At 52.9% G+C, this 16613-nt stretch overlaps 1 protein-coding gene across 1 annotated transcript in view; it reads left to right on the forward strand.

Annotated features, from left to right (window-relative positions):
• SLIT1 (slit guidance ligand 1) overlaps positions 1-16613 on the forward strand; it is a 207611-nt gene that overhangs the window by 127780 nt on the left and 63218 nt on the right. The window contains 4 exon segments of the mRNA XM_064269086.1: positions 12518-12589; positions 13708-13779; positions 14431-14502; positions 15078-15241. Coding sequence (XP_064125156.1) covers positions 12518-12589; positions 13708-13779; positions 14431-14502; positions 15078-15241 — 380 coding nt within the window.

Here is a 16613-nt window from a genome sequence, read left to right on the forward strand (position 1 = left end):
CTGCCACAGGAGGATCGGTGGCTTCGGGGCGGTAGGCAGGGGAGCGAGGGGGTCTCTCCCGCTGACAGTGCCTGGCACATGCTGGGTGCTGAGGAAATGTAGGGAAACAAATCAGGAGCAGAGCAGCCATTTCTCCTGCAGGCTGTCAAAGTGCATACCACCGTCTATTGTGTCAGCCTCCAACATCACCTGCAGGAGTTGGCCATCAGGAGTTCGGTGGGGAAATGTTGGTTTTTCAATGTTTTTTAATCTGGGACCTCACAGATGTGTGGGCTTTAATCCCATGAATCTTAGAGCCACTCTGGAGCAGGGAAGTGTGGGCACATCAATTTTCTCAGAATTGGACCACTCGGAATTGGTGGGGCTAGCTTGAAGCCTTAACAGCACCAGTACAGTAGGTTGTCACCTTCTCTGTGCCAGTCTTCTGGACACTCACATACCTTGGTTTATTATCCTTTCAATGAGTTTATGTTCAGGTGAAGGAGCCAAGGCTCAAAGAGGCAGCCAGTAGGTGCTGAGCCGGGTTTAACCCAGGCTGCCTGACTCTCCTCCCAGCCTGGCTATTGCCCCCTGGCCCAGGGCCTCTCTCACTGAGGCTCCGTTTGGAAAGCTGGCTTATCTGCCTGGCCTGGTCATTTACTCCAGCTGGCCTAGCTCATGGCAGTCAGGGGAGCAGGGTGGGGGTGGGGGGTCAGGAGAGCACACCAGGACTAGGGAGGGGACTTGCCACTTTTCAGGACAGCAGCCAGGCCCAAAGGAGAGGTGACCATGTCTCTAGTTGTTTTCCTTTGTCCTGACGATAGCAGAGGAGGGGCTGGGGCCCAAGGTCAAAGGAAACGAGGCCTGTGGCCATGGGACTCCCCCTTCACCCCAGCAGGCTCCATCCCTTTGCTATGACTCCCTGGTCTCTTCTGCACCTTCATTATTTCCCCTACCCAAACCTGGCTTCTGGGGAAGCAGAAACAACCTCGTTCATGCACGTCACTCGTATCAGCCGGCTGATAAGCTCCCAGCTTCTGCCTCCTGGGAGACCTGAGATTTCCCAGTGGATAAAACCTGGTCTCTACATTGGGGTGGGTGCCCGAGACAGCACAACCAGGCCCTTACCATCCACAGCCTCTAAGAACCCACATCACAGGTGAATTAGACCCAGCCCCTGACCTGAAGACAGCTGGGCACTTGTGTGATTTGCCCACATAGATGTGGAGCATTATAACGTAGTCCCACAGGCTGGGGAGGGCAGGGCAGGGAGCGGTAATTGTAGAATTCATCTCCTTCCTGGGTGGAGGGGTAGGATTGGAGGTGAGGCTTGAAGGACAGGCAGACACAGGAGGGTGGTCCAGCCAGATCCCAGGGTCCCCTCAGAGGAGAGTGTATACCTTACACCCTCCCCAGGGGGTGCTGCCCAACTCTGAGAAGGGGGCCCCACAGCAGGAGCATGCCCAGGATGCAGGCCCCTGACCTTCTCATGTGACCCCTGACCTTCTGACCTAGGCTGGGGATGCTGCTTGTGAGGGCAGGAGGGATTCATTAGGAAGCACTACAGTCTGATTCTCAGGCCATCTCACCAAGGGGCAGAGGCAGGAAGTGTACCTCTCCCAGCACACCAGCCCCTGCAGGAACACAGGGAGGGCCCCCCGGGCAAAAGGAGTGGCCATCATCACTCCCCCTCCTGTGAGCACCCCCTTTATTCCCCCTGCCCCGCACCCTGCAAAGGTGGGAAGTGGCATCCCATGGATGACAGGCCAGTGGTCTTCTTCCGTCTCTCCACTCGTGAGGGGTGTCTGTGTCTAAGTTGCCCCCACTTCACCCCCCAAAGAGTAGGAGTTGGTACCTCTGCCCCTGGCTGGCCAGGTACAGCCCAGTTTGCCAGCTGGGACACAAAACCATTTTAAACTACCTTCTGCTAGAAACAGCGTGTCTCCAACTAGTCTGTACATGATCACCTGGGGATCTTATTCAAATGCAGATTCTGATTCAGTAGGTTACCAGTACCTGCTGTCATCGAGTCAACTCCAACTCGTGGTGACTCCATGTATGTCAGAGTAGAACTGGGCTGCATAGGGTTTTCAATGGTTGATTCTTAGGAAGTAGATCTCCAGGCCTTTCTTCTGAGGTGCATCTGGGTGGACTCGAACCTCCAGCTGTGAACTTAACCATTTGCACTACCCAGGGACTCCTGATTCAGTAGGTAGGGCCTGGAAAGTCTCCATTTCTAACAGCTCCCAGGTGATGCCGGGGCTGCTGGTCCAGGTGCCAGACAACTGAGATGTCTTGTTCTCTCCCCTCAACGCCCTCATGGAAGCCCAATGGTGTGAGGCTGCCCAGTGCTGGGCACCAGCCACGAGCTACTGGCTAAGTGGGGGTGGGACATTGTCTCGTGCACTTGGATCCTCTCAACAACTGGGAGGTCAGTGCTGTCTGAGAGGGAGACTGAGGGACTGAGAACTTCCGCAGGTTTTGCCCAAGGTCACACAGAGGTTGGTGGCAGAGCTGGCCTGGACTCTCAACCTCCTGATTCCCAGCCCCAGATTTTTCAGCCCCGACCACCCTTCCTTCCCTCCGCTTACAGAGCCCAGTAAAGACAATCATAAAATACTACCTGGCTCTACCCCGCCTGGCTCACACACAGCCTCAATTAAGCCCCATGACAGCATGATTGTCCCCACTTCACAGAGGAGGAGACTGAGGCTCAGAGAGGTTAGAAAACTTGTATAAGGTCACTGGGTGGGTACATGGCCAGATCTGTCTGCTCCAGAGCCCCAGCTCTTATACTAATAGTCTCCTGACCAGGAAGCCCTGATGAGGGGTCGTGGAACAGTCTGGCTTGCTTCCTACTGGGCTTACGTTTGGTGGGCTCAGGGTACCAGTCAGGCTGTGGGGGACAGGGAGGACAGACCAGGCTGCCCAGGGGCGTTGTGTGCCTTGAAAACAGGCAGAGCAGACCCGGTGCTCTGCATTGGGCGGCTGAGCAGGCGGCAGGGCTAAGAGCCAGTCTGGTCTTGGCTGGCACCCAGCCCCTAGGCCCCCGCTGGGCCCCCACTGATCCCTGTAGAAGCCTGCCTGCCAGCAGGGCCCAATCTGGTTAGAGCGTGGAGGGGGATTAGGAGCGAGAACACGGGGTCCTGACCTTGGCTTCCCCAGCTCCTGCCTCACTGCCCTGGCAGAGTCTGGAGGGTTTGGCAGAGTGCATGGGACAAGGTGTGGGGGGCGGCAGGGGGCACCTGGGGATGGTGCCCAAGTCAGGGTATGGGCCTGGCTGCCACTTCTCTTTAGGGGGAGGGGCCGATTGGGGTCACCGGGAAGCTCCCTGACTCAGAGAGGGCTGACGTTGGTAGAAGCTTGCCTCTGTGGGGCCCTTGATCCTGGGTGATGGGGCTCCACCAGATGGAGAGTCTTTGCCTGCAAGACCTTTTCCTCAAGCCCCCCAGAGTGGACTCTGAGGTCCCAGCTTCCTTTCTTCTGTGCAGGATTCCAGGAGAGTCACTCTCCTTCCTCAGTGGCTGCACAGGCTTCCCTGCTCATGTTGCTGGTGCCGCCTTGGCCTCTCCACCCCGAGGGTGTTTGATTATTAATATTCCCGTAACGACTTATGAGGGACAACAGCACATCACCAGCACGTGCTTGGCTTGTATGGCTTCCCCTCCCCTTCAGAGCCCTCATCTCGTGGCTTGTCCAGCCCCATTAGCCAGAGCAGGTGCAGTTATCCTGTGCACAGGTAGGAGGTTGCGGTCTCTGTAGGTTGAGATATGAAGGCTGAGTAGGTGTTTATTGGGTGAAGTGTAGAAACAGAGGGAACAGCAAGTGCAAAGACCCTGTGGCAGGAGCAGCTGAAGGAATATTAACATAGTGGAGTGGTAGGCAGGGGTGAGAGCATACAGTGCCTTGCTAAGATGTGCCTGGTTTGCCTCTCCTACTTGACTGTCTTTCCTCTCCTCCCTCCCCTCCAACTCCGCTCCAGAGCCTCCCAAATGTCCCAGAGCAGCCTGCTTTTCTTCTTCATCATTTGTTTGGAGTCCACCCTTCACATGTTAGCTGTGAGGGCAGGGCCAGGCCAGACTTGCTCTTTGCTGTTTCTCCAGCACCGAGGATGGCGTCTGGCATGGAGTATATTTGGTGAGTAAATGAAAAGGGCTGTCCCTCAAGGTCACCCCAGTTCATTTACTGGCAAAACCAGTGTTTCCTGTACACCTACCAGGTGCAGGAGGCTGTGCAGCCCCAAGGCCCCTAGCTCTTCCTCCGGGAAGCCTTCTTTACTTCCTCCCCCAGAGCTCTTGTTCTTCGGGCCAACACTACTGCTTCAGTAACATGATGTGCACAGTGCCTGACCCTCTGGAGGTCTGACAGTGAGCAGACACTGTCCCAAGCCTGACCCCCTCTCTGAGGGTGACCAGCAGGGTACTGGAGCAGAGCCACGTGTTCCATGACAGCAGGCTGGTTGTCTTTGCACCTGTCCCTTGCTGGGCTCCTGGAAGGGCCCACAGGGTGACTGATGGCACCGTGCCTGGAGTGCCTATTGGAGGGTCCTGGCACTTCTTGACCAGGAGAGTGGAGGTCACACACGTGCCTTCAGGGGTGGGAAGTGAAGTCCACCCAGGCCCCTATCCTCTGATGTTGCTTCTGACTTTGGGCCTTATTTCAGCTGCCTCATCCTCACCCTCAGAATCTGTCCCCAGGTCTTTCAGGCCTTTGTCCACCCCTATGGCTCTGCATTGTCCCCTTCCCCCGGGCCGGATCAGGCTACCAGCTGCCCTGGGCTTAGCTGTTGTCTCTTCCGGCTCTGAGTTCTTCCTCCCCTTCCAGGAGGGCCTCTTTCAGGGTGGCTCATTCTGCCTGATGCCTCCAGGCCGTGTTCCTCACCCCAGGCCTGTGGCGAGACCAACCTGGGAGGAAGGTGTAAAAAATTAACCAAGTTTCAGGGACAGAACATAGGCTTGGGGCCGGGAAAATGTGATGCAGAAAGTGTAGGTGGTGCCTTGTGGGTTTCCCTGCAGACAGTGCAAATGTCATTGAGAAACTTTATTTCAGAGGGGTCTGGGGAAGACAATTGTCGATTAGGTAGGAAGTCAGTTGGGGCAAAAATGGATGGATGGATGGATGGATGGATGGATGGATGGATGGATGGATGGATGGATGGATGGGTGGGTGGGTGGGTGGATGGATGGATGGATGGATAGCTTTGTTTCAGTTTGGATGTGGCTAGGGAGGCATCTGAGTCCAGGGAAATCTTCTGGCACCACCTAGTGGGCAATTTGGAAACAACCATCAGAACCTTAGGGGAAAAAAAAAACCCAGTGCCATGGAGTTGATTCTGACTCACAGCAACCCTATAGGACAGAGTAGAACTGCCCCATAGAGTTTCCAAAAAGCCCCTGGCAGATTCGAACTGCTGACCTTTTGGTTAGCAGCCGTAGCACTTAACCACTACGCCAGGAAAGGGATTGGTTGTGTTTAAACCCATTACCTCTCCAGCTGATTCTGACTCATAGCAACCTATAGGACACAATAGAACTGCCCCATAGTGTTTCCTAGGCTGTAATCTTTACAGAAGCAGATTGCCACATCTTTCTCCCACAGATCGGCTGGTGGATTCGAACTGCCAACCTTTCCGTTAGCAGCTGAGTGCTTAACCACTGTGCCACCAGGGCTCTTTGGCTGTGTTTAGGGCAGGACAAAAGCCAGCATTTCCTGACTATTGCTAAGTGAATTGTCTAGAACAGAAGCATAAATACATGACTCTGTGTAGCAGACACAGAAGGGACACTGAAGCTCTCAGGTGTGTACCTTGCCAGGGCCCCAAGCTGGTCCATGGTAGCAGCAGGAGTCAAACCCAGATCCTTCTCACTGCCGAGTTCAGGCTCTTTCCACCACCTCTTTGCTGCCAGAATGCTGCATTTTTCTGACTTCCAAGACTCACCCATTTTCCTCTGGCCTGGAGGCTAGCCTCTCCTGAGATAATCATGTTCATACTGTTTCCTTTATTCATTTAAGCAATGTGAGCTGCTCGCTGCTGTGGGCTGGCCCTGGGCTGGGCCTGAGGTTCCCAGGTCAGCTCAGCTCTGCCCTGGTGGGGGTCCTGGCTGAGTCAGCTCTGCATGCACCCCCAAACCCTGGCCTCATGAGTTGGCTCTTGGTGCCCAGCATTACCTGTCTGCCTGTCTAGGGGACTGTGTCTTTGCTCTGTACCAGTTGCTGTTGAGTTGATTCTAACTCATGGTGACCCTATGTGTGTCAGAATAGAACTGTGCTCCATAGGGTTTTTAATGGCTGACTTTTCAGAAGTAGATTGTCAGGCCTTTCTTTCAAGGCACTTCTGGGTGGCCTGAAACCTCCGACCTTTTGGTTAGCAGCCAAGCGTGTCAACTGTTTGCACCATCCGGGAACTCCTTTCCTCTGTTACATGTCCCTGAAAGATGATGGTGTCTCTAAAAGATGATCAGATCATGCCCTTCTCTGTGTCTGTCCTTCCTGTCCATCACTTTCCTGGGCCCACAAGGCTCTTAGCAGGGACCCTGTTCCTGACACCTTTGCTCCAGACAAACTACTTGAGATAGGCCCCATTATGCACGGCTCCAGCATGCCCCCCTGCCTTGCACAGACTGTCCCTGCCCCTTGGCTGCCCCTCCCTTCTCTCCTTAGCTCCTGGTGTGACCCTCTATAGAATTATTTTTCCTGAATTGCACCTTGATGCAATGCTATAATAAGAAAGAGATGCTTGGAGCCCATTTATTACAAGGCTGTGGTGTTATTGACTGGACCACGCTGTCATTTTTTATAAAGTCCCCTGGGAAAAGTCTTGTCTCAGTGCCCAGGACAGCTGTACTTCTGTAGCAAATGTGTCCATATATCGGTCACTGTGTTAACTGACCAGGTTCCCCTGTGCACGTTGGCTCTCAGAAAGCTTAGAGCCCAGGCTCTGCCCCGGACTTGGCGAGTGTCTGAGCCCCTGTGGCATATGTGTTTTTAGTGCCCACCATTGATTTTCCTTCTTCTTTGCCCCACTTTTCAGTCTTGCTTTCTTGCTGTTTTATAAATCCCTGTAAGCCGCCTTAAAGCCTTTCTGGAACAAGGTTGGGTATAAATCAATAAACTAATCAATAAAAATAAACCACCTTCCTTGCAAGGTTGTGGTGAGGATTAAATGGAATAATGGATGTGAGTCGATGGCCCAGAGTTCCCTCCCAGGCTCAAACAAAGGGTGAACTTCCAATTTCCCAGCAGGCCCCCACCTCCTTGTGGGCCTTCCACCTTCTAGGTCACTACCCCTCCCTGCCTTTTTCTTGCCCTCACCACTCATCCTTCGTTTTCCTAGTTCCCTGTGGATAGGCGAAGGTGGGCGTCTGTTTTGTCCCCTTCTCACTCCTCTTAGAAGCCATCCTGTCAGCAGCAGTGCTGCTCTCCTCCTTGGGCTCTCAAATACCCTAAAGAACCAAGCACTTCATTTGATAGGTCTTGGAGCAGTCAGCATGCAGTGGGATAGGCTGTCAAGAGAGGGAGGAAGGTGGGTCCACGTTGGTGGGGAAAGTTCGAGACCAGGCTTTTGACAAAATGAGGAAAGTGAGGCCTAAAGAAACTGAGGGAGGTGATGTAGCTAGCCGGCACAACTTCAGCTCATTGGAGTCAAGTCTAAGCATGCCCCTCCCTTCTGTAAAGGCTCCCAGGGGCTCCCACTGCCCTCAGGGTCAGGGCCGTGCTCTACAGCACAGCTCCTCCAGAGCACCCTGTATTAGTCATCAAGCATTACATAACCAGTCACCTCAAAGTGTAGTGGCATTGTGCCTGTAAATGCCTGTGCTGGTGGGTCTGCTCGGCTCCTAGTTACTGAGGAACTTGTGTCATTAGGAGCCTCCTGGGTGCATCAGCCTCTAGTTTATCTGTGGGGCCTGCACAGCCCTTGCTCCAAACCTGGCCATTTTCCCCATCAGACTGCCCTGCCCAGTGCCAGCATCCCATTTAAGAAGAGAAAGGGAGTCAGTCCACAGACAAGAAAACACCAGGGCCTTTACGGGATCTACTATAATAGTGGCATTTACTTGTATAAAGCAGAGAAATTGGGAAGGGGATATAGCAGTCAAGAGAGCTCTTTCGACAAGAGGAAGAGATGACAACAAGGATTAGGCGATAATTAAAGGCTGAAATGCTGCCTGTCAAGATTTATGGAGTTGGTAGGAATAGCTGAAAAGGGGGACTGAGAAGTAGTGGGAAGCGGGATGCTGGGGGCAATTTGGGAAGCAGACTGTATTGATGGGATGTAGGGAATATTGACAGACTTTCAGGGGAGCCAGAGGTGGCACAAATGACCGAGGTCAAAGACTAGAGAGCACAGTGTGCAGATAGGGATGTGGCATTGAGAGGAGGGAGGTGGTACGAGGGTTGGCTGTATGTTCACTGCAGGGCTTTGAACCATTTCAAACCAGTTCAGTCGTGGCCAATGAAGCAAAACTGGAAAAGATCTGAATTTTTACAATTTGGGTGATCTGGAACGATAACCAGAATGGGAAAAACTAACAGGTTGAAACCCTGGAATGGGAGCCTTGAAGAGTACTTTCAAGAGCCTGACATGTGAGATATGATTATTGGCAGGACTATGGGGAGTGACACACATTCAAAGCGGTGTGGTTGGCCACCATCTGTGAGTGGGGCACTGCTGTTTCTGACTCTGCCCCAAATTCAAGAAGTAAGAGATTTGGTTGCTATGCAACGCATATGCTGCCCTTGTATTCTAAGAAGGAAGATTAGGTTTCTAGCAGGGCTTCGACCCATAATTTTTCCCATTCCAGTTATTGTTCCAATTCTCCCAAATTTTAAAAATTTGAGTCTGTTTTGGTTTCACTTCCTCTGCCATGACTGAACTGAGAAGAACTGGTTTGAAGCCTTGGTTCACTGCTACCTGCTGGAAAGCAGAAGGGGAGATGCTGCTGCTGCATTAGGGACAAAGATAAGAGCACAGTTTGGAATGAAAGGGAGGTTGTACAGTTTTGGAGGGGAGGGAGAAGTCTGTGCTGCAGGCTTGGAATGCCTTCTTTCAAGGAGAGGGAGAGCAGGGGCAGGGGTGCTGGGGATGGAAAAGCACAGTCAGACTGCAGGTGCCAGGGCTGGGTTTCTGAAGGCTGCCCAGAGTGGGGCAGAGGAGCTGGGCTTTGCAGGGGAGGACCTCACATAGGTTGGCTTCCACTCAGGGGTGGGCTCACTCTGTGAGACTCCTATTTTCCTCATTGGTAAATGAGGACACTGAGACTCAGTAGTGAAAGGGACTGACCAATGTACACAGCCAGGAGGTGGGAGAGCTGGCATTCAAACTCAATCTTTCTGATGCCAGGACCCTGGTGCACACTACTGTGACACTTGTCCTTTTTTCTGTTGTCTCAGAAGGAATACCTAGACCGAGAGGGAGCCCCCATGGCTCAGGGAACAGTGCACTGGGGGAGCCCTGTGGGCCATATTCTTAGGGCTGGCAGCAAACCCTGAGGCTCCATGGGGTAAAAGGCGGGAAGAAAGGATATGGTCATAGCCCCAGAGGACAGGCCCAGTGGCCTGAAAAAACTGCTGGTGTTGGGGTCCCACGTCAGGACAGTCACGCCTTGGTTGTTCAGCCTGAGGACCCTGAGTGTGTGCCTGATGCAGGGCTCTGGGCAGACCACCTGGAGCCCCGTCCTGGTTCTGGCTTTATGTAGTTTACTTAACTTCTTGGAGCTCAGTTCCCCCCTCTGCAGAAATGGCGTTATTATCAAAATGCTTACTCCCCGGGCTGTGGTGTGAGGGGAGGCTCTGGAACCAGACTGCCAGAGTTCAAATGCTGGAGCCACCACCTGCAAGCTGTGTTACCTTGAACACATTGCTTAGTTCTTCCAGTCTCCCTTTCCTCCTTTGTAAAATGAGGATGTGTATCAGTCAGGGTTCTTAAGAGAAACAACCAACAGGATATATACACCAGTGCCGGTTGCCATGGAGTCGATTCTGGCTCATGGTAACCCCACGTGTATCAGAGTAAATCTGTGCTCCATAGGGTTTTCCATGGCTGGTTTTTCAGAAGTAAATCATCAGGCTTTTCTTCCAAGGTACCTCTGGGTAGACTTGAACTGCCAGTCTTTCGGTTTGCAGCCAAGCATGTTAACTGTTTGTACCACCCAGGGACTCCTGAGTGTGAGAGAGAGATGGGGAGAGGGAGAGAGAGGATGGTCGATTGAGATTTATCTTAAGGAAACTGGCTCACGTGTTTGTGGGGGTTGGCAAGCCCAGACTTCATAGATCAGGTGACAGGCTAGAACCCCTGGAATCAGTAGGACAGACAGTGGACTAGAAACTCTAGAAGGATATCTGTGTGTTGTGGATTGAATTGTATCCCCCAAAATACGTGCTGGAATTCTAACCGCTATATATACCTGTGGATGTAGTCTCATTTTGGAATAGAGGTTCCTTTGCTGTGTTAATGAGGCCATATCTGTATAGGAATGCCTTAAATCCAATCCCTTCTGAGTGACTAAAAGAGCAGCATAGACACAGAAGCAAGCAAGTGTGGATGGGAGAAAGACAGAAGCCACGTGGAGATCTCCAAGGAGATCTCTGAGAAGACGTCTAGAGATGCAGAGACAAGGATTTCCCCCAGGCAGAGAGAGAGAGCTTTCCCTAGAGCCAGTGCCCTGAATCTGGACTTCTAGCCTCCTAAACTGTGAGAAAACAAATTTCTGTTCGTTAAGAACACCCACTTTTAGTGTTTCTGTTATAGTAGCGCGGGATGATTAAGACACTGTATTAGTCTTGAGGCAGAATTTCTTCTTCCTCAGGCAGTCTCAGTTTTTGCTTTTAAGATTTTTGCTGATTGGATGAGGCCCACTCACATTATGGAGCATCATCTGCTTTTCTTAAAGTTGACTGATTGTAAATGCTAATCACATGTAGAGAAGCACTAGTGGTGCAGTGGTTAAGCCCTTGGCTGGTAACCAAAAGGTTGACAGTTCGAAACCATCAGCCACTCCGTGGGAGAAAGATGTGGCAGTCTGCTTCCATAAAGATTTACAGCCTTGGAGACCCTAAGAGGGCAGTTCTACTCTGTCCTATAGGGCTGTTATAAGTCAGGATCCACTCAACAGCAATGGAGTTTTAATCATGTGTATGTACTTCGTAGCAAAATCTAGACAAGTGTTTGACCAAACAACTGGGCACCATAGCCTGGCCAGGCTGACACCTAAAGTTAACCATCACAGGATGCTAACAGTATTTACCCCATATGGTTAGTGTGAGGGTCAAGTGGGCTTGTACATGTGATGTGCTTGTAGCAGTCCTGGCCTGAGGGACATGCTCAGAACGTATCACAGTTATTATCAGCACTGCAAGAAGGAGCTGCTTGCCTGGAAAGGGGCATCGTCAAAGCCTGTGAATGCCAGTGAGGCGACTTTGCCTTTCGGAGTGATTGGCTGTCAAGAGAGGGAGGGAGAGAGAGGCAGGTGGACAGATGCCAGAGGCCCAGTCCTGCCAGGGGAGCTGGAGGAAGTGTCCAGAAGCTGGCCTGGGGCTCACAGAGGCCAGGGGTGAGCAGGGTCCCTGCAATGCCTCCTCCCCCGTGTCAGGGCATTAATTCAAGGGGAGATAATTAAGTCCATAAGGAGCCCTGGTGGTGCAGTGGTTAAGCACTCGGCTGCTAACTGAAGGGTCAGTGGCTGTGCAGGAGAAAGACCTGGCTATCTGCCCCCATAAAGATTACAGCCTATGAAACTCCATGGGGCAGTTCTACTCTGTCACATGGAGTCATTATGAGTGGGAATCAACCCAATGGCACATAACAACAATTAAGTCCTTGATGGTCTCTGCCCTCCCAGCCACAGGGCAGGCCCGACTCAGGGGACCAGCACTGCAGCCCCCAGGCCAGAGGGGGAAGTGGACAATGTGGGTGGGTGAGGCTGTTCCCTCAGGAGGCTCTAGTTCCTCTGTGGGGCCTGGGCTCTCAGAGGTAGCTTTGCTGCCTGCAGTCACCGAGAGCACTGAATTTGGACTGAAGACCTGGATCAGCCACCTCCTGGTTCAGGGACCTTGGAGTCTTTTGTGTCTTCTCTCTAAGCCTCAGTTTCCTTGTCAGTATAGCATATAGTGTTGCGTTGCTCCAGGAGGGCTCCGTGGCCTCTGTATGCAAGAAAATGCCATGGAAATGTAAGCTGTAGATGCCTTCACCACGGACGTCCCGGGGTGGCAATGGGCCCCTCGGTTGGGAAAGCCACATTTGCACCTTGTTGCTTGCCCCTTCACAGCCCTGGCCAGTGCTGTGGGGGGCTGAGATGACCTCTGTGGGCCTGGCAAAGGGAGGTGGCCAGGCTGAGCCCCTCAGGGACAGTGCATCCCTCTCCAACTCTGCCATGCATTCGTTCAATAAATGCTTGTCAAGTGACTGCTGTGCAGGACTCTGGGATGCAGCAGTGACCAGACCAGGCGCCATCCAGCCCACCTGATCCCCCTGACTCATCATGGACTCTGGAGGAGTCTTTTCTGACCAGCGGTTTTTCTCCATCTGGCTTCATCCTTACAGGGACCTGAGTGAAAACACCATCCAGGCCATCCCCAGGAAAGCTTTCCGAGGGGCTACAGACCTCAAAAATTTGTGAGTACAGGCCTGGGACGGAGAGGGGTGCCCCTGGCAGCATCTCTGTGGGTCTTCTTTAGCCCTTGGTCCAGGAAGCTATGGAGCTGGCCTGGGCTCAGAGACAGCTGGCGCCAGAGTGATCTTCTGGAACAACTGAGATCAGAGGAAGCGGGCAGCACATCTGTCTCTCCTTCTGGCATGCTTTTGTGTGAGAGCCAAGCAATGCTTAGAGGGGGCCTTTGGGGACCAGATTAAAGGGAGTGTAGTGAACTTTGGGGAGCATGGGTGATGTTCTCAGCCCATTTAAAGGATGCAGTCTCCATGCCCTTGCCCTCCAGCACACTTACCTTTGCACTGGGAGAGCTGGGTTTGAATCTTCTCTTCCAGTTACACGTTGTATAATCTACCGCAAGTCAGTTAATTTCACTGAGCCTTGACACCTTGTTCTGTAAAATGGGGATAATAGTATCTACCTCATAGGGTTGTCCTGAGCTTTAAAAAAGATAATGGGAGTAAGTATAATTTGTAAAGTGCTGTTGTAACGCTTTATTCTGATTATTCGAATCTGTCCTGGTCCAGGCTTACCACCTCCCCAAGATCTGATTACACCCAGGATGGCAAATGCCTGGCTTGCTTGTCAATTCCCACCCCATCCCACCCATACCTGTGGTAGACATTGATATATCTCTTCCACAGAACCCAAATCACAGCTTCAGACTTATTCTAAAACCAGCACTGTAGGCAGCCACTGCCAGCAGATCTGACTTGACATTCAGCTGAAATCTGTTTGTCAGCCCTGGATACTACCAATTTCACATTACCCTCTCATTTGTCTATTGCCAGCACCCTCTAGGTCATCTCCAAAGTGTGTGTTGGGAGGGGGGGTACCTACTCCTCAGGGAATAGGCAAGTTTGGGCAGAGGAATATAACTTTTACTTACATTTATTGTATTCACTCAGAATAAGAAAGAATTTAAGCCTTTATTAATATGTAACTTTTGGATTGACACATACGTAATTGCAAATGACGGGGGTTATGCCTCCATTTTTCCTAATGCAGTGACTGATCAAAACATCTGGAGACCCCTGCTCTAGGCAGTGTGCTCTCCTCTCTAGCATTTTCTTTTGCTTCACAGACAGCTGGACAAGAACCAGATCAGCTGCATTGAGGAAGGGGCTTTCCGGGCTCTGCGGGGGCTGGAGGTGCTGTAAGTAAAACGTTCGGGAAGGAGCGAGAGGCAAGAGGAGCCCAGCTAACAAAGGTGCCCTGGCCGGCAGCTGGAGTCAGGGGTTGGAAGCAGCACAGGGGGCAGGAGACCCGGAAGGGAGTTCCCAGGCCTGTGTAGAGGTCTTGTTCTCCGCTGTCCTCGAATCTCTGCCGAGGATGGAGGTCATGTGCTCATTGGGGCCATGCATGCTGCAGCGTGACCCAGGCTTAACCTGCTCACGATGAAGCCCAGGGCGAGGGACTGTGTCTTCCTGGAGCTTCTGACACACCAGGCTGGAATGCCTTCATGTCCTGCTTCTGCCTGTCTAAACCCCACTCTTTCTTGAAAGCCAACCTGAGCCTGGGACACATCTTCCCGCCCTCCTTTCTCCCTCTCCCCTGTCCCACCAGATACGGAGTCTGCGGTATAGCTAGCTTGTGGTCACTGTCCAGCTCAGGGCATCTCCCACAGGGTGGGTCTGTGTCACTCACTCTTGGGCATCGCCACTACTAGGTCTGGTGCAGACACTCCACCAAACCTTGACCTTGGCCTATGGCCTGAGGGCTTCCCCATTTGTTAGCAGAGAGCCCTGTCCCTCCCCCATCACTTCCTGCTCAGCGATGCTGGATGACTCTGGTTTCTCCCCTCTAGGACCCTGAACAACAACAACATCACCACCATTCCTGTGTCCAGCTTCAACCACATGCCCAAGCTCCGAACCTTGTGAGTCAGGCCCAACGTCTTCTGGGAACAGAGCAACAAGTGGGTGGCCAGTGCCCAGGGCAGGCAGGATAAGGAGGCGCAGCCTTCGGGCTAGGGGTGGACTTCATTTCCCTCTGTACCCCTCAAGGCCATCCCAGGGTAGGGGGATTTTCTGGGCATACCTTTTCCTCCTTGGGTGGGGGAGATTATCTAAAATTACAGGACACTGAAATCTCATTTATATCTGATTTTTTCTTTGGAAAAGACACAATTTCTTTTTGTGTTTGAAAGTGGGTTATGTGATTTGGGGCAGTAAACCTCTGTGAGCTCAGTAAAATAAATCAGCGTTCCCTGGGCACACTCCAAACAAAGGCGTGCCCCAGAGCGTGCAGAGAAGGAAGGGGAAGCGGCCGGGAACTTTCACGTCACTATGGGTAATCCCCTGGTTGGAGCTGAGCTGTGCAGTTGATGGAGCATAGATTATGTTTGGGCAGAATGCAGCACCCGGAGTCTAGGCCCCCAGCTGGGTATAGGCGTTTCCACTGTTTGGTCCGGGAGGGCCCAGGTGGGTTGTGAGCCACCCTGTCCTCCTGCAGCCGCCTGCACTCCAACCATCTGTTCTGTGACTGCCACCTGGCCTGGCTCTCGCAGTGGCTGAGGCAGCGGCCAACCATCGGGCTCTTCACCCAGTGCTCAGGCCCCGCCAGCCTGCGTGGCCTCAACGTGGCTGAGGTCCAGAAGAGTGAGTTCAGCTGCTCAGGTAGGTGCAGGCCCCGGCTGGGGCACTCAACTGCCATCACTTCCTGCCCCTCACTCCTCACTTACTGGCCCACCCATCACCTCCTATTCACCCCCATCACCTCCTGCCCCATCTATTACCTCCTATTCCCACCCATCACCTCCTGCCCCCCAGCCCATCACCACTGGCCCACCCATCACCTCCTATTCCCCCCATCACCTCCTGGACCATCTATTACCTCCTATTCCCACCCATCACTACCTGCCCCCCAGCCCATCACCACTGGCCCACCCATCACCTCCTTTCCCGCCCATGATCTCCTGTTCCTGCCTTTTGTCTCCACATATCACCTCTTACCCTAATTCCTCCCTCCTCCTGCTCCCCACCCATTGCTTCCTCCTATGTTCCACCCCTTTGCTCTTCCTGCTTCTACTCCAATGCCTCCTCCCATTTCCTCCTGCCCTTTACCTGCCCTGCTCCTTTCCCCACTCCTTACTCCTCCTATTTCCATTCCTTGCCTCCTCCCATTACCTCACCCCCGTCACCTTGAAAAGACATTGAATCGGGTGTTCTTTCCTCAACTGGAGCTGAGGTGGACTCCAGGTATCCTGTTTTCTTCATCTTCCACCTGGAGTCCTGCAATAGCCCCTGGGTGGTTGCCGCACTTCCTCCCTGGCCCCTCTGATCTCCACACTGCAGCCAGAGAGGCCTATAAGAATCCTCAAGTCTGTTGCTTCACACTCTCCCGGCGCCCTGGTGCTCCTGGGAGAAAGCTCTGTAAGGCCCGGTGTGGTCAACCCTGCCTCCCCTGCCCACCTGGCCGCCTTACTCATGGTATTCCAGCCTCACCACCTCTGCCCCTTCCTGGAGCAGGAGCCTCCCACCCCGAGCCTTCTCACAGGCTGTTTCCCCGCCAGGCTCACCCTTTCCTCCTTGCCAGCTGCCGACTCTGCCTCAACCTGCAGATCCCAGCTTAAATGTTGCCCCCAGGGAGGCCTTCTCTGACCTCAGGGCTAGGTGAGGGGTCCAGGCCTCTGGACCTCCTCAAGGTGCCCACCTCTCTCCTAGCACTTGACCATTGTGATGCTCAGAAGAACTGAGCCCAGGGCCCTGCTTACAAACTCTGACCTTCTCATGGCGAGGAGTCTGGCCTTCTCACCCACAGCTACTTAACACAGTGGCCATGAAGGGACTCTTGTAGTGGCCGCCTGGGAGTATCCTTCTCCCCTGCAGACTGTGAGCTCCACGAGGACACGGAGCATGAGCATCGTGTTTTCTGGCCATATCCTCAGTACTTTGCACGTGCTCGGCACATAATAGATCCTCAAGAAATGTTTGTTGAATGAATGAACGATTCTCAGATTCATGTCAGAGTCCTTAGGGGCTGATCATT

This window comes from Loxodonta africana, chromosome 16 (genome assembly GCF_030014295.1).
Source record: "Loxodonta africana isolate mLoxAfr1 chromosome 16, mLoxAfr1.hap2, whole genome shotgun sequence".
Lineage (NCBI taxonomy): Eukaryota > Metazoa > Chordata > Mammalia > Proboscidea > Elephantidae > Loxodonta > Loxodonta africana.